This window comes from Acipenser ruthenus, chromosome 4 (assembly GCF_902713425.1).
Source record: "Acipenser ruthenus chromosome 4, fAciRut3.2 maternal haplotype, whole genome shotgun sequence".
NCBI classification, from domain to species: domain Eukaryota; kingdom Metazoa; phylum Chordata; class Actinopteri; order Acipenseriformes; family Acipenseridae; genus Acipenser; species Acipenser ruthenus.
Genome location: NC_081192.1, coordinates 86,522,981 through 86,542,599, shown reverse-complemented (window position 1 = coordinate 86,542,599; position 19,619 = coordinate 86,522,981). Strand labels below are relative to the sequence as shown.

The 19,619-nt window shown below is 42.1% G+C and overlaps 1 protein-coding gene across 1 annotated transcript in view; it reads right to left on the bottom strand.

Annotated features, from left to right (window-relative positions):
- Positions 1 to 1,464: 1,464 nt before the first annotated feature.
- The window catches only part of LOC117399214 (potassium voltage-gated channel subfamily H member 2-like), a 161,610-nt gene continuing 143,455 nt past the window's right edge, over positions 1,465 to 19,619 (bottom strand). Inside the window, exons 10-15 of the mRNA XM_033998262.3 lie at positions 17,889 to 18,082; positions 17,181 to 17,280; positions 16,498 to 16,800; positions 14,879 to 15,065; positions 14,125 to 14,314; positions 1,465 to 12,377 (exon numbers count right to left, since the gene is read on the bottom strand). Coding sequence (XP_033854153.2) covers positions 12,105 to 12,377; positions 14,125 to 14,314; positions 14,879 to 15,065; positions 16,498 to 16,800; positions 17,181 to 17,280; positions 17,889 to 18,082 — 1,247 coding nt within the window. The 3' untranslated portion in view covers positions 1,465 to 12,104. The remainder of the gene's footprint in view (positions 12,378 to 14,124; positions 14,315 to 14,878; positions 15,066 to 16,497; positions 16,801 to 17,180; positions 17,281 to 17,888; positions 18,083 to 19,619) is intronic.

The following is a 19,619-nucleotide window of genomic DNA, read 5'->3' as shown; positions in this document are numbered from 1 at the left end:
CTGCCTCCAGAGCCCGCTCCTTCTCCACCCTTGCTCCGCAGTGGTGGAATGACCTTCCTACAGATGTCAGGACTGCCCAGTCCCTGACCACATTCCGGCGCCTCCTTAAGACTCACCTCTTCAAACAGCACCTGTAGAACTCCTCTGTTTGTATCCTGGGACACTATCACCCTTCATTTAAATGTGCTTTATTTTGCTCTTATCTGCCCCCTATTTTACTGCATTTAATCCTGTACTTCAGAATACTGTAATCTGCCAAGTGTTTAACCTGTAGTACTTTGTATTTAATCACATCCTGATGTAACTATCACTTATCTGCTGTATTATTGAATTGTGGTTTGTCACACTTGTACTTTGCTTGAACAAAAGTTATTGTATTTCTTGCTCTTATTATATTACTTGTATTGTAACACTTGAAATGTATTTGCTTACGATTGTAAGTCGCCCTGGATAAGGGCGTCTGCTAAGAAATAAATAATAATAAATAATAATAATAATAATAATTATACACAGACGCTCAGATAGGAAATGGACTACATAGGGCTAAAAGATAAATCTGTAGGGCGAAATGAATAATTTTAGAAGGTGTACATCCTTTCTATGTCAAGCCTAACTCCCCTGTAACTCTCAGCGTTCTGTTCTACAAGTCAGCAGGAGCTGTGTGTGGTAGCCTACAGTATATGAAAGACACCTTTTTTGCAACTCTGTGAAGATGGAAAAATAATACAATTATATTTTTTCAATGATGTACTTTATCAGTTAATAAGCAAGATACTGTAGAGAATGCAGTTATCTAATAACAGTGCTGGAAACTAATGTATTATACATAAACAGGAGCTGTGATTGCAGTACTGTATGTGAAAAATGTATATTTTTGCAACAATTTATCATGTGCCCTTTGAAGGATTACTCCCATTTCCCCAGTTGGACAAGAACTTTCTTGGTATCAAAACAAAGGTAAGCGATTAAAGTTTAATCACATGTAAAGCTGCTTTTCTGATATTTTAACTTGGCTTTTAATTTATGTGCCATGTCTCCAGCACGAGAGGGGGAAGCCCTGCTGTCTCCAAAGTGAGAGGGATAAGTGCTGCCACAGTGGAGTCTACAGGACAACAGCCGTGCCAACCTCAACAGGCACTACATTTGCTGCTGAGGGGAGCTAGGCAAAAGTCAGTTGCTCTTCCGCTGTGCCGTCGTCCCCCGAGGGTCCGCTCCAGCCGTCGCCTCCCGAGGGTCCGCTCCAGCCGTCGCCCCCCGAGGGTCCGCTCCAGCCGTCGCCTCCCGAGGGTCCGCTCCAGCCGTGCCTGAAGCTGCTGCTACTGTAAGAGGGTCCTTTGCAAGCCCGCCAACAGCAAGCTTACACTCTCGCTGAGGCCGCCCTCTGAAGAGGAGCCCAGAGAAAGGACAAAGGGGACACCAGGTTTATGGGGTAGAAAGGGGGTTAAACGGACACACCCTTACAGAAGCCCAGGGGTCACTAAAGGGGTTAAATGGTCTCCCCTTACAGAACTGCCAAACCAGACGACAATGTTGTGGCCAGCTGGCACCAGAAGGCAGTGTGTCCAGCTTGCTTTGCACAAGGAGGAGGCATGTGGCAGGGAGGAAGCCCTACACGTGTACATAGTTTGGTTTGGTTATAAAGTTTGAATGTTTTGAATTTAAGTTTGGCAGGGACGGGGTTAAAATCCTTGTGAAGCGTGGCTAGGTCTTGATTGATTAATTGATGGTCAAGCCCCAGCCATATGGTATAAAAAAGGGAGCTGAATCCTTTTATGATAGTTCAGCGAAGGCCTGAACAGTGGGAGTTAGTTTAAAAGGAGTTTGTAATTTGTGTTTGTTCAGATCTTTTGTTTGTTCCTGCATTTTATTTAGTTGGTTTTGTTAATAAAAGTGCACATTCATGCTTGAAACTGCAGCTTTTTGTCTATGGGTCTACTTTCTGCCGGCCTTGGCCACAATGCTACCCTTTCACATGGCAACATGAATGAGAATAATTATAGTATAATTAATTAATTAGTCCAGTATAATTATCTATTATACTGGATGCACAGTTTGGCAGATTGTTGTGTGCAAATACAAAATTGGATGAAACCACAGCATGAACATTTGAATTTGGAAAACTGTTCAGGCTACTTAGCAACAAGACCATAAGAAAAATCGGAAAGAAAAATGCATTGAAGGATTTTTAAAAAAGGATGTTTAAACATTTTTATAAACAAGTTTCCATGGTAACTGATCAGTAGGTAACCCACAGTGCAGTGCGATAGCAGTTACAGTGGGTATCTGCTGAGAGACGAGAGAGACACAGAGGGTTTGTATTTGAAAACGTTGCTCAGGCGTCCAAGTTTTATTATTTTACAAGGGGTTGCAGTGGTTGCCCTAGTGCTGAAGGCTATATACATACAGGTACATTAATATAAGCAAAAAATGCAAAACAAATACTGTACAAAAACAACTAGAAAATAAAAGGTGGCTAAGCTCGGAAAATGTGCTACTCCCGCTACACAGGGAGGTCCCACACCGGGAACCTTCTTCCTAACAAACTAAATAAATTGTGGTAGGATTAAAATCCCCCTAAATGAATCCCTAGCTAAACTATGCAGTTATCCCGGCTAAAGAACCCTAGTATACATGCAGTCGCTCTTCAGTGGTCCCCGGTTTTGGTCATGACCCTCGTTAAACACATAGTGGGCCTATCTTTGGTCTCACTCATCCTGATTCCGACACACAGCCGTGAGGCTTTCAGTTTATAGACCCAGCACAACACCAATCAGCACAGAACAAAAGATGAAACCAAAAACCAAGGGCTGGCTCTCCAGCCCCTTTTTAAAGCCAGGTGACCAAGATTAATTGATTGTCAATTCTTCAATTGACACCTGGCCATCTGCTGCATACATTTCTTGCAACTTAACAGGGAGGGGAGTCTAACCTCCCAGCCCTGCTATATCTAATCAAAAATACATGTTCTTTACAAGCTACCACCAAACCATATTTATAATGAAACACAGCTATATTTACAGGGGCAGGCCTCGACACGGCCACACATGCCTACCTGGATACTGGGAACCTTTCAATGGGGCCCACTGAATGATGTGAGATATCAAGGAATAGTGTATGCCAGAGTCCCATTAAAGAGAATCACATGTCAGTGAGAAATGTGTCTTGTTCAATGACTCACCCAATCCAGTGACCTATAATATAACATGGGATAATTAGCAATTTGCAGACGACAAAGCTGGGGGAAGTGGCTGACATGTTATGAGTTATGTGGATCTGTTTAGGAGAATAGAAGGGTTACTGGATACTTAATCAAAGTTAAAATCCTAACAGAGGTCAACCCAATCATAATTTCAAATTCAGCTCAGAAATCAGGGCACAGCTCAAGGTGTGTCAGGGTCCTTGATTGAGGATTGAACCCCAGTCTCTGGGTTCAAAGCCAAACAGACAGGCTCCACTTTATATTACTCAATTGATTCAGTAACCAGGGAGGGTTCATTGCAATGAGACAGAATTGGAAAGACTTTCAGATTAAACATGTTCAATGACCTTTCTAATGCATGACAATCACTTTTTTATTATTAAGAAATAAAACCTGGTGCAAGTCTGGATGGTTGTGTAATGTGAATATAGTACCTGATCCTAAACATAATGAATGATTGACATCAATGGTAAAAGGGCTTCATGTGGCAACCAAACAGGCATTGCATTGATGTCTTGAAAAGTAGGCCATTGTAGTTCATTTAATACCTTGTCATTCAATAAAAATGAAAAACGGGGTCACACACGTACACAATATAGCCCAGTGGTAAGAGCTGACGGGACTGGAAGGGAGGCAGTGTGTTCTAGCACTTATACCTGAGGGGCTGGGAGAGAGGCAGTGTGGTGTAGTGGTTATACCTGAGGGTCTGGGAGAGAGGCAGTGTGGTGTAGTGGTTATACCTGAGGGGCTGGGAGAGAGGCAGTGTGGTGTAGTGATTATACCTGAGGGGCTGGGAGAGAGGCAGTGTGGTGTAGTGGTTATACCTGAGGGTCTGGGAGAGAGGCAGTGTGGTGTAGTGGTTAGACCTGAGGGTCTGGAAGGGAGGTGGTGTGGTCTAGTGGTTAGACCTGAGGGTATGGGAGAGAGGCAGTGTGGTCTAGTGGTTAGAGCTGGGACTGGAAGGGAGGGAAGCAGCGTGAAGCAACATTGTTAGATGCACTGTGAGGATTAAGCAAGATTTGAATCTGTACAGTGCCCCCAATTTAGCAACATCATAAATAATTTGCTTATCAAAGTTCCAAGATATTGATATAAGATATTGCAGATAATGTGTATAGTATTTATTAGAAAGCTGGTCCCTTCCATCTCCCTCAATGAAAATATTTGTATAAAATATGGAGTATTCCAGTACGCACGTTAAAAATTGTATATTGTGTAACTCAACATTTTAAATGCAAAATTAAAATGCAAGTGTAACATTGTAGATTTGAAAGAAAACTCTTTATCATACTTACCCTGGATGTTGCAATTTTTATAAACACAGTGTATTGTTCTCAGCTGAGAAAAACTTTCTGTTTTGTTGCTGTTTTTCATATATGAAAGAAAAAAGGTCTCAGTGGGAGCATCTTCTACACTTTCTACAGTATGTCCGATCCCAGAAACACAACCATTGTTCGGTAACAGATTTCTTTATTTTGTGAATCTTCCATGAGGAGGTACAGCATGCAGAGAATGGTCTCTGTGCAGAAGAAAAGGGTCCACTCGATAACAGAAATTAAATAAAAAATGCACAAATAGGAACATATACTACTGTCCCAAGTTAAATTGTCCACTGTGCAATAGCTCAGAATCAGCTTGAAGCAGGTGGCAAGTTTGTTCTCAGATGTTCCCGCGGTGGTTTGAGGTAAAGCGACATCCACAAACTATGAGATCATTATTAGAGATGTTTAAATATAGGTAAAACCCTTAAAACTCAGACGAGACAAACTGTACCCAATGTGTTTAAGTACTGTGAGGATGAACCGCGTAAAGGAATTTTATCAAAAGAGCAAGTGCAATTAAACCCAAGGGTAAGTTACCAGCATGTATATTTTATCTAGAGTGAATTTTGGCAGTTGTACCAAACGACAAATGCAGTAACAAGGTATCCATTTATCAACCATCATTTATGAGGAAATTGTGTGATTTTTTTTATTGCTAAACTCACATTTACAGCTTAGCACATTGGAGAGATAACACACCCGACAGAGAGTGTAATAGACCACCTTTTCAGGAACGTGACTAGGGTTCTGCGCAGGTCGTGGACAATTTAAATTGAGCCAGTAATACTTATGAAATGGGAGTACACTTATAAGAACATAAGAAAGGTTACAAACGAGAGGAGGCCATTCGGCCCATCGTGCTCGTTTGGTTGTTAGTAGCTTATTGATCCCAGAATCTCATCAAGCAGCTTCTTGAAGGATCCCAGGGTGTCAGCTTCAACAACATGTTTAAAAAAATCTTAAAACAGCTCAAGAAGCTTCCATTCTTTTTCTTATTATAGGTCTTTTATTCTTATTATGCCTGTGTCCGCCTGTGTCCTCCTGTGTTCTCCACAGAGACTGATATTTAAATTGAACATAAGTCTGTCCTTCTCCCATACAGTGATGTAAAGTTCATATCTTTGTGCAGGGCAAAACAACTAGTTATAAAAGAAATACAAGATGCCATTTTTCACTGACTAAAAATAAAATAATCAACTGTTCCTTCAATTTGAATGTGTGGCACCATCTCATACCATGTGCTTCAAGAATCCTCTAACAATAGTTAAGATGCTGTTCCCGGCACAACATAAATACAGCTGTTTAAATATACTGAAAGTGAATATTTTTTTTAAACAAGCCAATGCTTTGTTTTGTTTAGTACATTATTAAAATAAAATAAAATCGGGCTAATGTATAACGGGATCAAATCAGAAAGAACCCCCTACATGTGAATCACCCTGTCTAACTGCTTTACAAACTATGTGTTTTACAAACTGCATTTAATTAAAAAAATCACTGTATTGGAAACAATAGACACATAGAGTGCAACTCAAAGAAATGGGATCTAAACTAGGGGTGTGCTAATACTCATATTTTCCGAGTAATTAGTCATTTAAGACATATTAAATTATTAGGTATTAATTAAATTCAATAAATTATGTTAATGACTCAACCCAAAACAACACGGTCCCACGGTTTCCCTTGACAGTGTTACTAAATATAGAGTGTGTCGTGATCAAACTAACTAAAACTAATTTATATTTCATAAGCGATTATTTGTCTTACCTTTCTTTTATCCTTTTGATATAAAATTATTTTTTATTCAGTTTCCTTATTTTCCTTAGAAATACGTAATCTCTGCAGTGTATTGTGGGATTATAGTCCTGGGCAAGATGTCACCTCTGAATAAACTCCACAAAGAAGTGCAATTGCAACGTATTTTCATTGTCAGTACGGTCAGTGATTGGTACACAATTGTAAAGATGAGGGAAGGACAGCGTTTCTGTTTTTAAAATCAACACATTATTAAATAGGTGTGTTTTGTTTAATACTTACTGACAAATCTTAAAGGTAATTACTCTGAAAATACGAGTCTCAGCACATCCCTAATCTAAACACATCATATGGAACTCACATCGGGGTCTGCAGGTTACCCTGCCGGCTCCTTGTTACCAGTCTTTACCGTGTCTATGACATGGTTCTCAAGACAACCCCAACCCTTCCCAAACACCAACCCCCTGGTGCCAAACACAATAACCTTCGAAACTCCTGGAAGATATTTAGTGCAGCATGCAGTTACAATGTACACAATGGATTTATTTGATTAACTCTTGAACCAAAGATGCTACAGTTGGCATTCGGAAACATGCTGTAAGTTTCTGCATAGTACTGGCTATGAGTGCCAAATTCAAGTTCCTTACAAAATGTTCTTTTTATTTACAAGGAGATACAGGGCTAATACAAGGCACGATTCAGGATGGTTAAAGCCTCACTCAGGAAACGGATAACAAAGCAGCTCCCATAATGCTAATGGGAAAGGACAGTCCTAGGACTAATACATTCTTATTCCATACACTTAAACATTAACCACAACCTGAAAACCTAACCTAGCCCCAACCTCTAACAGGGGTCCTATATAAATACCTAACAAAAACACACAACCTGATGATTACAGATGTGAATCCACCCTGAAATGTACCTTGTATCACAAATTACACAACAGACTTCAGGAACCCTTCCAGCACTTGTGTCTGAAGCTCCGAAGCCTGTCCTTGTGGAACATGTCTGAAAGGAGTTGTGCAGGCCCATTGAAGCAATCTTACTCAGACTGTTACATTCGTTTACACTGCAGTGCATCTCCAGCATGATTTAAACCATGACAAGAATGCTAAATAACCAGCATTACCCTTCTACAGTTTTGCAGCTTTCTCATGCTTTTCCTGTGGTTATGTTATGATTTTACCATATCTGTCTTGGCTCTACGGTGCTTACTTATGCTTTACCATGATTTCAATATGCCTTATTACACTTTGCTATTATTTTACTATGATAATCTTTTATAAGGGCACAGAGCACGTTGTGGTGCCCTCTCCCCAGGGGGGGGGGGGGGGGGGGGGGGAATCCACAGGCAGTTTTACAACACAGCAGGGAGTTATATGATTTGTCCTGGTACCTAAGAAACTGAAATCCAGTGCTGAAAGTTACCTGCTGTGATTTTAGTCTTAATGCATGGATTTACACAATACTATTTTTCAGTTAACAACAATAACTTGGTATGTCTCGTCTCAATAGGAGATATTCGGCTTCATAATTATAATGACTATAGTACTACTAATGATACCACTGTACTAGTAAAGTTGTGTGCTGAGCAAAGCAGCCTTAACAACAGCTGGTTCATCAGCTGGCCTGAACAGAGCAAAGCCTTCGAGAAGTATTGGAAAATGGGAATCAACATTGTTGTACACATCTCTGTGTGCTTATCCGATAGGGAGAACACAAACCTCAGCTCCCCAGAAGAGAACAAGACTGCTGGATAACATAGACACTAGCTTATTAAGTAATTAGGTGTTAGCAACCCACAGTATGTGGAACAAATCTCACTACTGTGCCTCTGACGTTTTAAGCATGTAGCCTCTAAATAATCTTATAAGAGTTTGGCTCTCTTTGCTGGGGGCGGGGGGTGACACAGGGAGTTTCCATGATATTAACAATATTAGCGTCTGGCAGTGTTCCAGACCCTCACAATTCTCTGTGTAAAAAAGTGCCTCCTATTTTCTGTTCTGAATGCCCCTTTATCTAATCTCCATTTGTGACCCCTGGTCCTTGTTTCTTTTTTCAGGTCAAAGAAGTCCCCTGGGTTGACATTGTCTATACCTTTTAGGATTTTGAATGTTTGAATCAGATCGCCGCGTAGTCTTCTTTATTCAAGACTGAATAGATTCAATTCTTTTAGCCTGTCTGCATACGACATGCCTTTTAAACCTGGGATAATTCTGGTTGCTCTTCTTTGCACTCTTTCTAGAGCAGCAATATCCTTTTTGTAACGAGGTGACCAGAACTGAACACAATATTCTAGGTGAGGTCTTACTAATGCATTGTAGAGTTTTAACATTACTTCCCTTGATTTAAATTCAACACTTCTCACAATATATCCGAGTATCTTGTTAGCCTTTTTTATAGCTTCTCCACATTGTCTAGATGAAGACATTTCTGAGTCAACATAAACTCCTAGGTCTTTTTCATAGTTCCCTTCTTCAATTTCACTATCTCCCATATGATATTTATAATGCACATGTTTATTGCCCGCATGCAATACTTTACACTTTTCTCTATTAAATTTCATTTTCCATGTGTCTGCCCAATTCTGAATGCTGTCTAGATCATTTTGAATGACCTTTGCTGCTTCAACAGTGTTTGCCACTCCTCCTATTTTTGTGTCGTCTGCAAATTTAACGAGTTTGCTTACTATACCAGAATCTAAATCATTAATGTAGATTAGGAATAGCAGAGGACCTAATACTGATCCCTGTGGTACACCACTGGTTACCTCGCTCCATTTTGAGGTTTCTCCTCTAATCAGTACTTTCTGTTTTCTACCTGTTAACCACTCCCTAATCCATGTGCATGCATTTCCTTGAATCCCTATTACGTTCAGTATTATGTATTCTGAGCTTAGGCTATGAGGATATCAGGATACATCACGGCAATCTCAAAGTTGGTGACTGAATCAATTGAGTCAATTCACATAAAAAAAGGTGAAAGAGCATTTAGCTTCTAAAATTAAGGGATTGTAACAGGGGCAGCGTGCTGTCACTAGCTTCTTGGGTGCATGCCTATGTTTGCAGGAGAGCCAGACACTCCGCCTGTGACGTGGGCCAACTGTGTGTTTTTTACAGGCAATCACAGTGGGGGATTGGTGGGCTGCATTCCTTGACTGGCTGGTGGTTGTGTCTCAGTGGAGCGTATCACTATAAATAGAAGCCCCTGACACACCCACATACTGACAGCAAGGACCAAACAAGTCCATATTATCGATTGGAGGAAAACGCCTTGTTGGAGTGTGTGTGAGCAACCAAACAGAGTTTTTTAAACTGCTAATCAAAAACCAGTGCCAGGGTTTACCATCTCCCTGTAGAGAACAGGGAAGTAAAGATTGGTATGGTGTGTCAGCAGGACCTTCTTTACAGTAGGAGCAGCGCTGACGACAGTGGAGCCCTCTCAACTGCTTTCGAACAACGCATGGGAGGTGTGGATATATCTTCCATAAATGGAAGCTCAAGGTCTCACCAAGCTGCGAATGTGGCGAGGTGCAAACCATCAGGCACATCACTGATGATTGCCCAATGCACGAGTATTCTGGTGGAACAAGTGGACTACACGCAGCTACCCCGGATACCGTGGAACGGCTTACAAAACTAAAATTACAACTGCAGCCTGTTAACTTTTCAAACGCCATACGAAACAAGAAGACTGCAGTGTTCACGGCAAACTTTTATTTTTTGTTGCTTTTTGTACAGTGTTTTGTTTTACCTGCTTGCCCATGACCTACCATTGTCGGTCGTGTCACAATATTTATTTTTGTTTATTTAAGACACAAATTCTGTGCAGCTGAGCTATGTGTCAGTGCCAGTTCTGTCTCTGTCTTTCTGTCAGTGAATAACCCACACCCCTTCCCTATCACAAGGATAATATTATTAACTAGGACGAGACAGCATCTTGTTTACAAGAGCAACCCAGGGATGCAGCAGGCAAAATGTTGCAATATACAAACATCCATACAATAAGATAATAATGGCAAGATAACCGTATGCCTAGGAGGTGCACACAGAGGACATGGATTTAATTTTCTAATTACAAATTTGTTGAAAAAGTTTGCAGAAAGCAATAATGTAAAAATTGACTGTTCCTTCACAACAGAAGATGGGTTTAATGTTTATAACTAATCTCAGATACTGCTTGAAGTAGAACACCTTATTTTCAGATGAAAGAGACATTGAGTTGCTCCTGCTCTCTACCTGACAAATGATTAGATAATTCTATATTAATTTCACTACCAGAAAATGTTGTCTTATTATCATTGGTTGGTTTTTATTAATGCGCAGACTGCAAATGATGGGAAAATCATGATTTCATATTTTGCATTTAATACATTCTTAACAGGTTTCTTTCTGAATTAAACAATACCTGCCGATTTAAACAATGTTAAAGGGGATTACTCTGAGTAAAATCTGAGTGTCTGCACATCCCTATTGCTTTATCATTCATGCAACGTGGATGACTGGGAGCAGGTTGTGCATGTCAAACATGTCTAGAGGAATTTTCCTAAAATCATGAAGGAGGGATTTGGGAGCTCTCTTTTAATCTTAAACACAGTTAATCTGCCAACTGGTGACTATTGGATTTCACTAGTGAAAGAAAAGACAACATAAGCCAGCCTTTGCTATGAGGTGTGGTAGCTGTGTCAACTTTTGTAACATGTGATTGACAATAACTGTCTATCACTGGCTAAAACTGTATAAGGGTACAGTGGTAGATCCAGATGTATCTCTGCAGAATATACACCTCTGCCTGCGCCGCCCTCTCAAGTTCCAAAAGATCTCCAAAGCTGGTTCTCAAATAGCCCTATAACACACAAGCTATTCTCTTCACTGGTCTGGAGCACACTTCTTTACCCTTGAAAGGCTCCTGTTAACTCTCATTGACCTATGCCTCTTTTGTTTATAGCTACCCCCTCACCACACCACAAACATTTCTGACATCTCCAGGCTCGGTGATGAATGCCAGCATTGACCTGCCAGCCACCTCAGTGAAGAAATCCAGTTAACGGGCCAGAGCATTGGACATGCACATTGAACTAAAATCCTATTCACATAAAATAACTTACTATTCTGAACTGCTGTGCATACTGTTATATGACTTTGTTTGAACAATCTGTACAAGGTTTTTCAACAAGAATTTGATATGCTCAGTTAGAACCAATGGCTATTCTTTCAGGAGCAGTGAATTCTGTGAATGCTTCCCTGAAAGGATAGGATGGGTGACTGATTGTTAGGCCAGCTAACATCTTAAAATTTCAGTTTCAGTCAGGAAGCGCCTTCAGGAAGTAGTGAGGGCCATGAAGGAATATTCCCCTGAATTTCAGTGCAAGACCAAATGGCTATTTTTATTATTATTTTATGAATGTCAGCTTTGCAGGAAAGGCAAACAAAGGATTGAGGCGCCTCCAGCGCTCACATTTGTTTTTCAGAACAAAAGGTTCTTGAGAGACTGCCCTGTGCCTCATCTTTGCAACAGTGGCTCCTTATCTATAGGCCTGTTCACTTGTGTTTCATATCATCTCTACCAGAGATCAGAAACAGACTTTCTCTCTGTGCACAGTTACTGCAGTCGAAATGTACCTACTAAACAGGTCTCCTTAATTCCTCTCAAATCTGTCAGAAGAGCTTTTCTCAGTAGTTACCAGGTTTCCTAAAAGGTGTCCTAAAATGAAATAAAACACTTGAGTTTTGTCTTGGAGGGTATTTGTTCCCACTGGAGAGCAACACAGATGCCCCTAGAGTTGGACAGCACGAAAGAGCTCATGATGACATATCAAGTGAATATTAGCTCCCAGGGTCCGAGTTGTGCCGCTGGGGAGTCAGTGAGTCCAAGGGGTCCCCTCTGTGCTGGTCAGACATGGAGAGCCGGCGTGGCCCCACGTGGCTGGATGTTGCCCCTCCGGGGTCCTGGTCTGCTTCGGTGTGGCTGGTTGTCTGGCACGCCTCCCCGGCCAGAGGCGTCTCTGCTGGAAGCTCCTTCGGCAGCAGCTCTGTAGTGCTCAGAAGAGAGTGACAGGACTTCAGAAGAGACTCTTCCAAATCCTGGGAATCAGAAATCTGGACGGGTGGGGGAGAAAGAGGAAATGGAATAAACTGTGAGGAACAGCCCAGACAACATAAACTACTACTTGACAAGAACACAAGAAATAATTACATTTCTATCCGACAACAGAAAACCAATTACTTTTAGATAGCTTCCTTTCATGTCAATAATCCCAAGGCATACAGTAGCTGTATTGAGGTAAGTAACCATCACTCAGCCTTATTAAAAACAAAAGGCTTTACCCTGAAGCTGTTTACTACTGCCTGGACCCCTGCCTCTCTTATTCCCAGCACATCTCCACTCTGGCATGCACTTGCCGATTCTTCCTGAGCAACATCCGAAGAATCCGACCCTTCCTCACCAACTACGCCACCCAGCTCCTGGTCCAGGCCTTGGTACTCTCCTGCCTAGACTACTGCAACTCCCTCCTGGCTTGCCTCCCTGCGTCCGCCACCCGTCCGCTCCAGCTCATCCAGAACTCCGCTGCTCGCCTGGTGTTCTCTCTGCCTCGCTTCTCCCATGCAACTCCACTACTCCGCTCACTCCACTGGCTCCTGTGGAGCATCCAGTTCAAGACTCTTGTACTAGCCTACAGATGCCTTGACCAGACTGCACCCAGCTACCTCCAGACCCTCATCTCTCCCTACACCCCCACTCGACCTCTCCGCTCCACCTGCACTAGAAGACTGGCTCTACCTCCTCTACACTCCCCTGCCTCCAGAGCCCGCTCCTTCTCCACCCTCGCTCCGCAGTGGTGGAATGACCTTCCTACAGATGTCAGGACTGCCCAGCCTGACCACATTCTGGCGCCTCCTTAAGACTCACCTCTTCAGACAGCACCTGTAGAACTCCTCTGTTTTTCCCCTCGGACACTTATCATCCTTCCTTAAATGCGCTTTACTTGCTCTTATCTGCCCCCTATTTTACTGCATTTAATCCTGTACTTCAGAGTACTGTAATCTGCAAAGTGTTTAATCTGTAGTATTTTGTATTTAATCATATCCTGATGTAACTATCACTGACACTGTTATCTGCTGTATTATTGAATTGTATTTTGTCACACTTGTACTTGCTTGAACCAAAGTCATTGTATTTATCTTGCTCTTAATTGTATTATTACTTGTACTGTGATACTTGAAATGTATTTGCTTACGATTGCAAGTCGCCCTGGATAAGGGCGTCTGCTAAGAAATAAATAATAATAATAATAATAATAATAATAATACTATTTACAGTCTCTTATGTCAAGGGAAAGGAAAACCTTTCGTAACGTCTGGCTTTGGTTTGCATGCTGGAGCGACCAGTACCCCGCTTTGTGATGACCACTGGCTCCCTGCTGGTATGAAGGCAAGGAATGACACCAGCATGCAATATTCTTCAGTATTATTTAAGGAAGGAAGATATAGTAACGGCTGCCTCATAGTTGGTAAAAGTCAGAGACCCAGATTTCAAGCAGTGGTCACAAAAGAAAGCTCGGCCTAAACCTCATGGTGCCTTTAGCCCATCAGAGTCAGTTTCAATTCAAACAGTCCTGCACTTCCAGCAAGCATTGGGGCAGCACACAGAGCCGACGGAGGAACAAAGACACTGAAGACAAAAGTATACCACTGATTTAAATGAAGACTGTTTTACTTAGTCGCTACTGGACCTCCTGGTTCATTGTGCAGCCGGGCCTGAGTGCTCAGACCTATTTTTAATAAATTCAGATTCTCTGGGCCGTTATTTAAAAAAGCTGAGTGACTGGTGTGTGAAAGGTGTCACCTGAGAAAGCGAGGCCAGCGTCTCAGACTCCAGCAGGGGGACAGGCTGCACCAGACTCTCTCCCAGGTCAGGGTAGGGTGCCGGCTGCGGAGGAGACAGCACCGTGCTGTAGGCTGGCGGCACCAGGACTATCTGCCTCTGCAGCAGCTGCATGATGGCACCAATATCTGATGTCATCCGGGACTCCAACCTGATAGAGGCAACGCACACAGATTAGCATTGAGACTCCAGATAACAGGTTTGACAGAGTATAAGTATTCATGAATGAGAGGAGGCCATTCAGCCATCATTGCTCATCCAGTTCCTAGTACTTTGTCAAGTCAGGTCTTAAAAATCCCAATAATTCAGCATTAACAAGATGGCTAGGTAACTCATTCTATACCCTCACCACTCTCTGTGTAAAGAAGCTTCTCCAAAATCCACAACATTTCCAAATGTGTCCTCTAGTCCTGGTTTCTGTGCTGTGCTAAAAGTATTGGTTTCAGTCTTCAATGTATCCCCTCCTTATTCTTCTTGCATTGTCCACACAAGCAATTGATGTTATTGAGAAATATACTAGCACAATTGTCCCTGGTCTGTATTAGGTATAACATAACATATTTAGATGAGGTTTGAAAGTGGATAATGATAGATTTAATACAATGTAAATAAAATAAAAAAGACAAGACATCTTGCTTTTCTGGTGTGGTTCATAGCAGGGTTTGTGGGTTTATTCTGTATCTCGATTGCTCCACCATTCACTCTGTGTCCTCACCTGTTCAGCTGTTTCTGGAGCAGATCCAGCCTGCACTCCACCTCTGACCTCTGCCGCCGTGTGATGCTGTGTGTCAGTGCATTGCCAGGAGCGTGTCGCGGCACTGTGCACCTCGGCAGCTCCTGGTACTGTTGGCTGCGGTTGTCACTCCAGAAACTGAAGATATTTGACACCCCCGAGAACGCTCCTAGAGAGGCAGACATCATGATTTCTGTCAGCATGTTACTGATTTATTATTTATACAAGGCAGGCCAAGCTCAGACACACTATGAAAACAACTGTTTTACAGCAGCAGTTTTAGGCATCGAAACAAACAACATTCTTGAAGGATAATGCGTTTGTATCAGCTAAAAAACTTACACATACACAGTCTCAGAATTATACACAGTACCTTGTGTTGCTTGCCAAAAACATAGAAAATACAAGGAAAAACTACAAAATTACTGAAGTCACCTGGATTTGATGACAAAAACAGTAAAGCGTATCTACAGCTATGGCCAAAAGTTTTGCATTACCTAGAATTTTAGGATTGAGACATCATTTTAAAAGAAAAACCTATATGAACATTATATAGATATTTTAGTTAACATTATGTAATAAAAGAAACTACAAAATTGACCAGAAGTCATAATCACAGTACAGTATTTAAGAACATAATAACATAAGAAAGTTTACAAACGAGAGGAAGCCATTCGGCCCATCTTGCTCGTTTGGTTGTTAGTAGCTTATTGATCCCAGAATCTCATCAAGCAGCTTCTTGAAGGATCCCAGGGCGTCAGCTTCAACAACATTTATTGTTAGATTTCAAAATTCCAATTTGTGTTAGTTTTTCGTTAAGTACATGGATAACTAGAAAGCGGTATGTAATTCAATGTATTATGTATTCAGCAGGTTTCATTCGACTTATCAGTGTTCAGTCTTCACACCCATCCTGACTGTGTTAGCCAGTATTGGCATTCATTTGTAAAAGTTCTGTATTTTCCTATAAAAGGGCCCTTCACTGTCTTCAATATGTTTTTTTTGTATGTGTAAGTCAGAAATAAAGAGGCAATTTTGCATTACCCTGCACAATCTCAAAACAACAAAACAGTTCACTTTCATTTCTTAAGTGTCTTCTGCTTGCTGTACAGTTTTTGTTTCCAGCCCAGGCCTTTATTCCACCGTGTGGTGCTTAATTTTTAAATTGAAGACCATAAACAACTTGATGATTTAATGATGCCTGTTAAACCTGGAATTGAACAGCTCTCCCAGACCGGAGTTGCTTACCCTTGCATTAGGACAAACATGGGGGGGGGGGGGGGGGGGGGGCATTCAGCCCATCAATGCCAGAAGCTGATTGATCTCAAAACTTTTTCTTAAAGGATCTCAATGATTCAGCATACCATACCCCCACCACCCTCTGTGTAAAGAACTGTCTTCTACCCTCTGTCCTATATCCACTTAATTCCTAACTGTGTGTTCCCTGGTCCTAGTTACTGTGCTGCACTTAAAGTAAAGGTTAGGGTAAACTTTGTCTACCCCTTTTATGATTTTAAAGATTCAATCAAGTCCCTTCAGCATCTTTCAGCCAAACATTCGTATTCAGAGGTTTGAACCGGATAAACATACTGAGTAACTACCCGAGAGTGCATTACAAGTGTTGCCTGTCTTGGGGTCCCCCTCTCCCTCTGGGGTGTCCCCGAAGTGGAGCTGTGTGGGTGTAACCTTGGGGGGGGACATCTCCAGGATGGTGGAGGGAGAGGGTGGGGCCTGTAGCAGAGGTCCCTTGCCCTCCTCATCGCTGGATTCCAAAGGGGAGGAGACGGAGCTGTGAGCGCCCTCCCACTCTGCCTTTCTCCCCTCCCCCTGTTTGCTGCTGCCCTGCCTTCTCTGCCTTCGCAAAGGCTTCTGGGTCATCTTTATCTCACCAGCGTTCTTGTCATCTGCATGAAAGAAACAGAGATTTTCATAGACAGCAGGACGAGGGTCCACAATTCCAGGAGCCTTCCTGGTCTTTGTTCCACCGGTAACCTAAATACTTAATTGAACTAATTTAACTTCCTTCCTGGTCAATTAATATTTAAATGATAACAAGAAAACAAGGAGGAACAGATTTGTGCACCGCTGCTGTAAATTGAATTATCCAATAAACACATTTTGTTCTGAAAAAGTTGTATTCAATAACCTTTGTACTACATTTATAATTAGAAACATCCTAAAACAACCACAAAATACTGCACCAACTACATTTATAAATCCATATGTATATACAGTCCTCTTTTTAGACCCGGATTTACAGTAAAAGGTCTCAGCTCTCGGTTACCTTTCTCGGTCCGCCTCCTGAAGGAGAGTTTCCGGCGCCGTAGTCGGTTAAAGCCGCAGTCAGAGTCGTTGCTGCTTGGGGATCCCGGGATCATGTTGGTCTAGAGAAACATGAGCAGAATTAACGATCTCTAATGTCTCTCTCAGCTCCAACCACACAGCCACACTGCCTCCCTCCCAGTCTCTCACCACTACACCACACTACCTCCCCTCCCAGTCCCTCAGCTCCAACCAGCAGACCACACTATCCAGTCATAATCACTTAGTCATACCATGGGTGATTAGGAGGTTGTTGAAAAATGTACTGTACATTTAAATCCCTATAAATTGAACTGATGAGTCATTAATTGCACTGCGGGAGTGCTGTGAGTTCGACTTGACAATGAAGTAAAAGCACCAAGCTATACTTCTTCTTGCCACTAGAGTGCAGCAGCAGTCTAGTAAACAGCTGTCATGCTTGTGACACTTCAGAGCATTGCAGGTTCCCCATGGTTATGCTATGTATTTACCAAAGTTTACCAAAGTTTTTGCCATGTTTTTTTTTGTTTGTTTTAATACAGTACCTCTCTGTGCTTTACCATGCTTACCTATGCTTTACCATGCTTTCATTATGCTGTATTAGACTTTGCTATGCTTTTACTATGGGTAAACTTTTATAAGTTTCCTAGTTGAGTGGGTAAGGCTGGGGCATGAGGGCATCTGAACTCACATCTCTGAGGTTGAAGGTGATCTCCAGGTTGGACCAGAAGTGGTCTGAGAACTCGGGGTACATGTCCAGCACCTCCAGCACATCCTCGCGGTGGATCTTGTGAAGGTCGCAGTAGGTCAGCGCCCGTACTTCCGCATTCGACTTGCCTGGCCGAGCGTACAGGTTGATTGGCTCTCCGAAAATGTCGTTCTTTCCTGGGGGAAAAACACACACCTCGGCAAGGTTAACTTCCATTATAAGCCACATCCCCATTGCAACCTATTAGCAGCAACTACACTGCTAAGAGTGAGAGTGTAGACCTCACACTCAATGACAAAACATTTGAAACGTTTCAGCCACAACAGGTTCTAGATAAATAGATCGAATACATTTATATTTATTTTTATTTCGATTTAAAGCCTTATAAAATGTTTCTAAGTGTTCAGTGGCTAATCAAGCTTTCTCTTGCACTCTTAGTATGACAGACCTGAATCAGAGTGTATGAAATACACTCTCAACTTGATTTGAGGTAAATTTAGCACTGTTGATTGTTTAATAGTTACATTACTTGGCAGCAGGATTTCAAAATGCTTGTGAAACATTAATAAGATGAAAAGCCGATTGTCTGAGGATAAAAACAAGATCCCTGCTGCAGAGTAGTGGGAGTCGCTCCAACTATGAAATCTAAATTAGACTGCAAGCCGATTGCAATACCAAGAAGGATGCAATTGGAGTCTATTTTTATTGCTTGAGCTGTCAAAAGCTAGAAAAAAACACATTCTCACTTTCACTTCATTTTAATTATAACCTTATTTATCTGGATTTTGAAACAGTGTTCAGGATTGATATATTTTTCTTTTTTTTAAATTTAGTAGTCACCAGTTGTTTTTTTTTTTTTTATCATTTTCTTCCAATTTAGAATAGCCAATTATTTTTAGGCTCAGCTCACCGCTACCACCCGCGCGCTGACTCGGGAGGGTGAAGACGAACACACACTGTCCTCCGAAGCGTGTGCCGTCAGCCGACCACTTCTTTTCATACTGCAGACCCAGCATGCAGCCACCTCAGAGCTACAGCGTCGGAGGACAACGCAGCTCTGGGCAGCTTACAAGTAAGCCTGCAGGCGCCCGGCTAGACTACAGGGGTTGCTGGTGCGCGGTGAGCCGACGACACTCTGGCTGACCTAAGCCCTCCCCACCCCGGGCGGCGCTCGGCCAATTGTGCGCTGCACCCTGGGAGCTCCCGTCCACAGTCGCCAGTGGAATAGCTTGGACTCTAACCGGTGACGTCCAGGCTATAGAGCGCATCCTGCACTCCACGCGGAGCGCCTTTGCCGGATGTGCCACTTGGGAGCTCCAGGATTTATATTTTTGAGGCCGCAGGGAGCAATGCAGCCATCTAAAAGAAACCTCAATGATTATCTCCTCATGCGAGAGGATCTAAGAAAAGATGCTCTTAAAATAATGTGGTGTCTGGTTTAACAGGAGAGCTCGTTTTTCATGCCAGTTATTGTAATGAAAAATGACTGAATGCTTACAGATAACTGTATTAAAAGACCCGTAAGAACTGGGAGCCCATCTGCTTTCTGAATGAACATGAAGAGACTTCAGTTTAGTGTCAACTTCGCTCCATGCTAGTGTGCTGAGACGCAAAGCATTCTCAAGAGACTGGCAGTGAGGAGCGCATACATTTTCTTTTTTTCTCAGCATCAACAATTTTTTCCTGGCAAAAATGAAATGTAATGGAATAAAC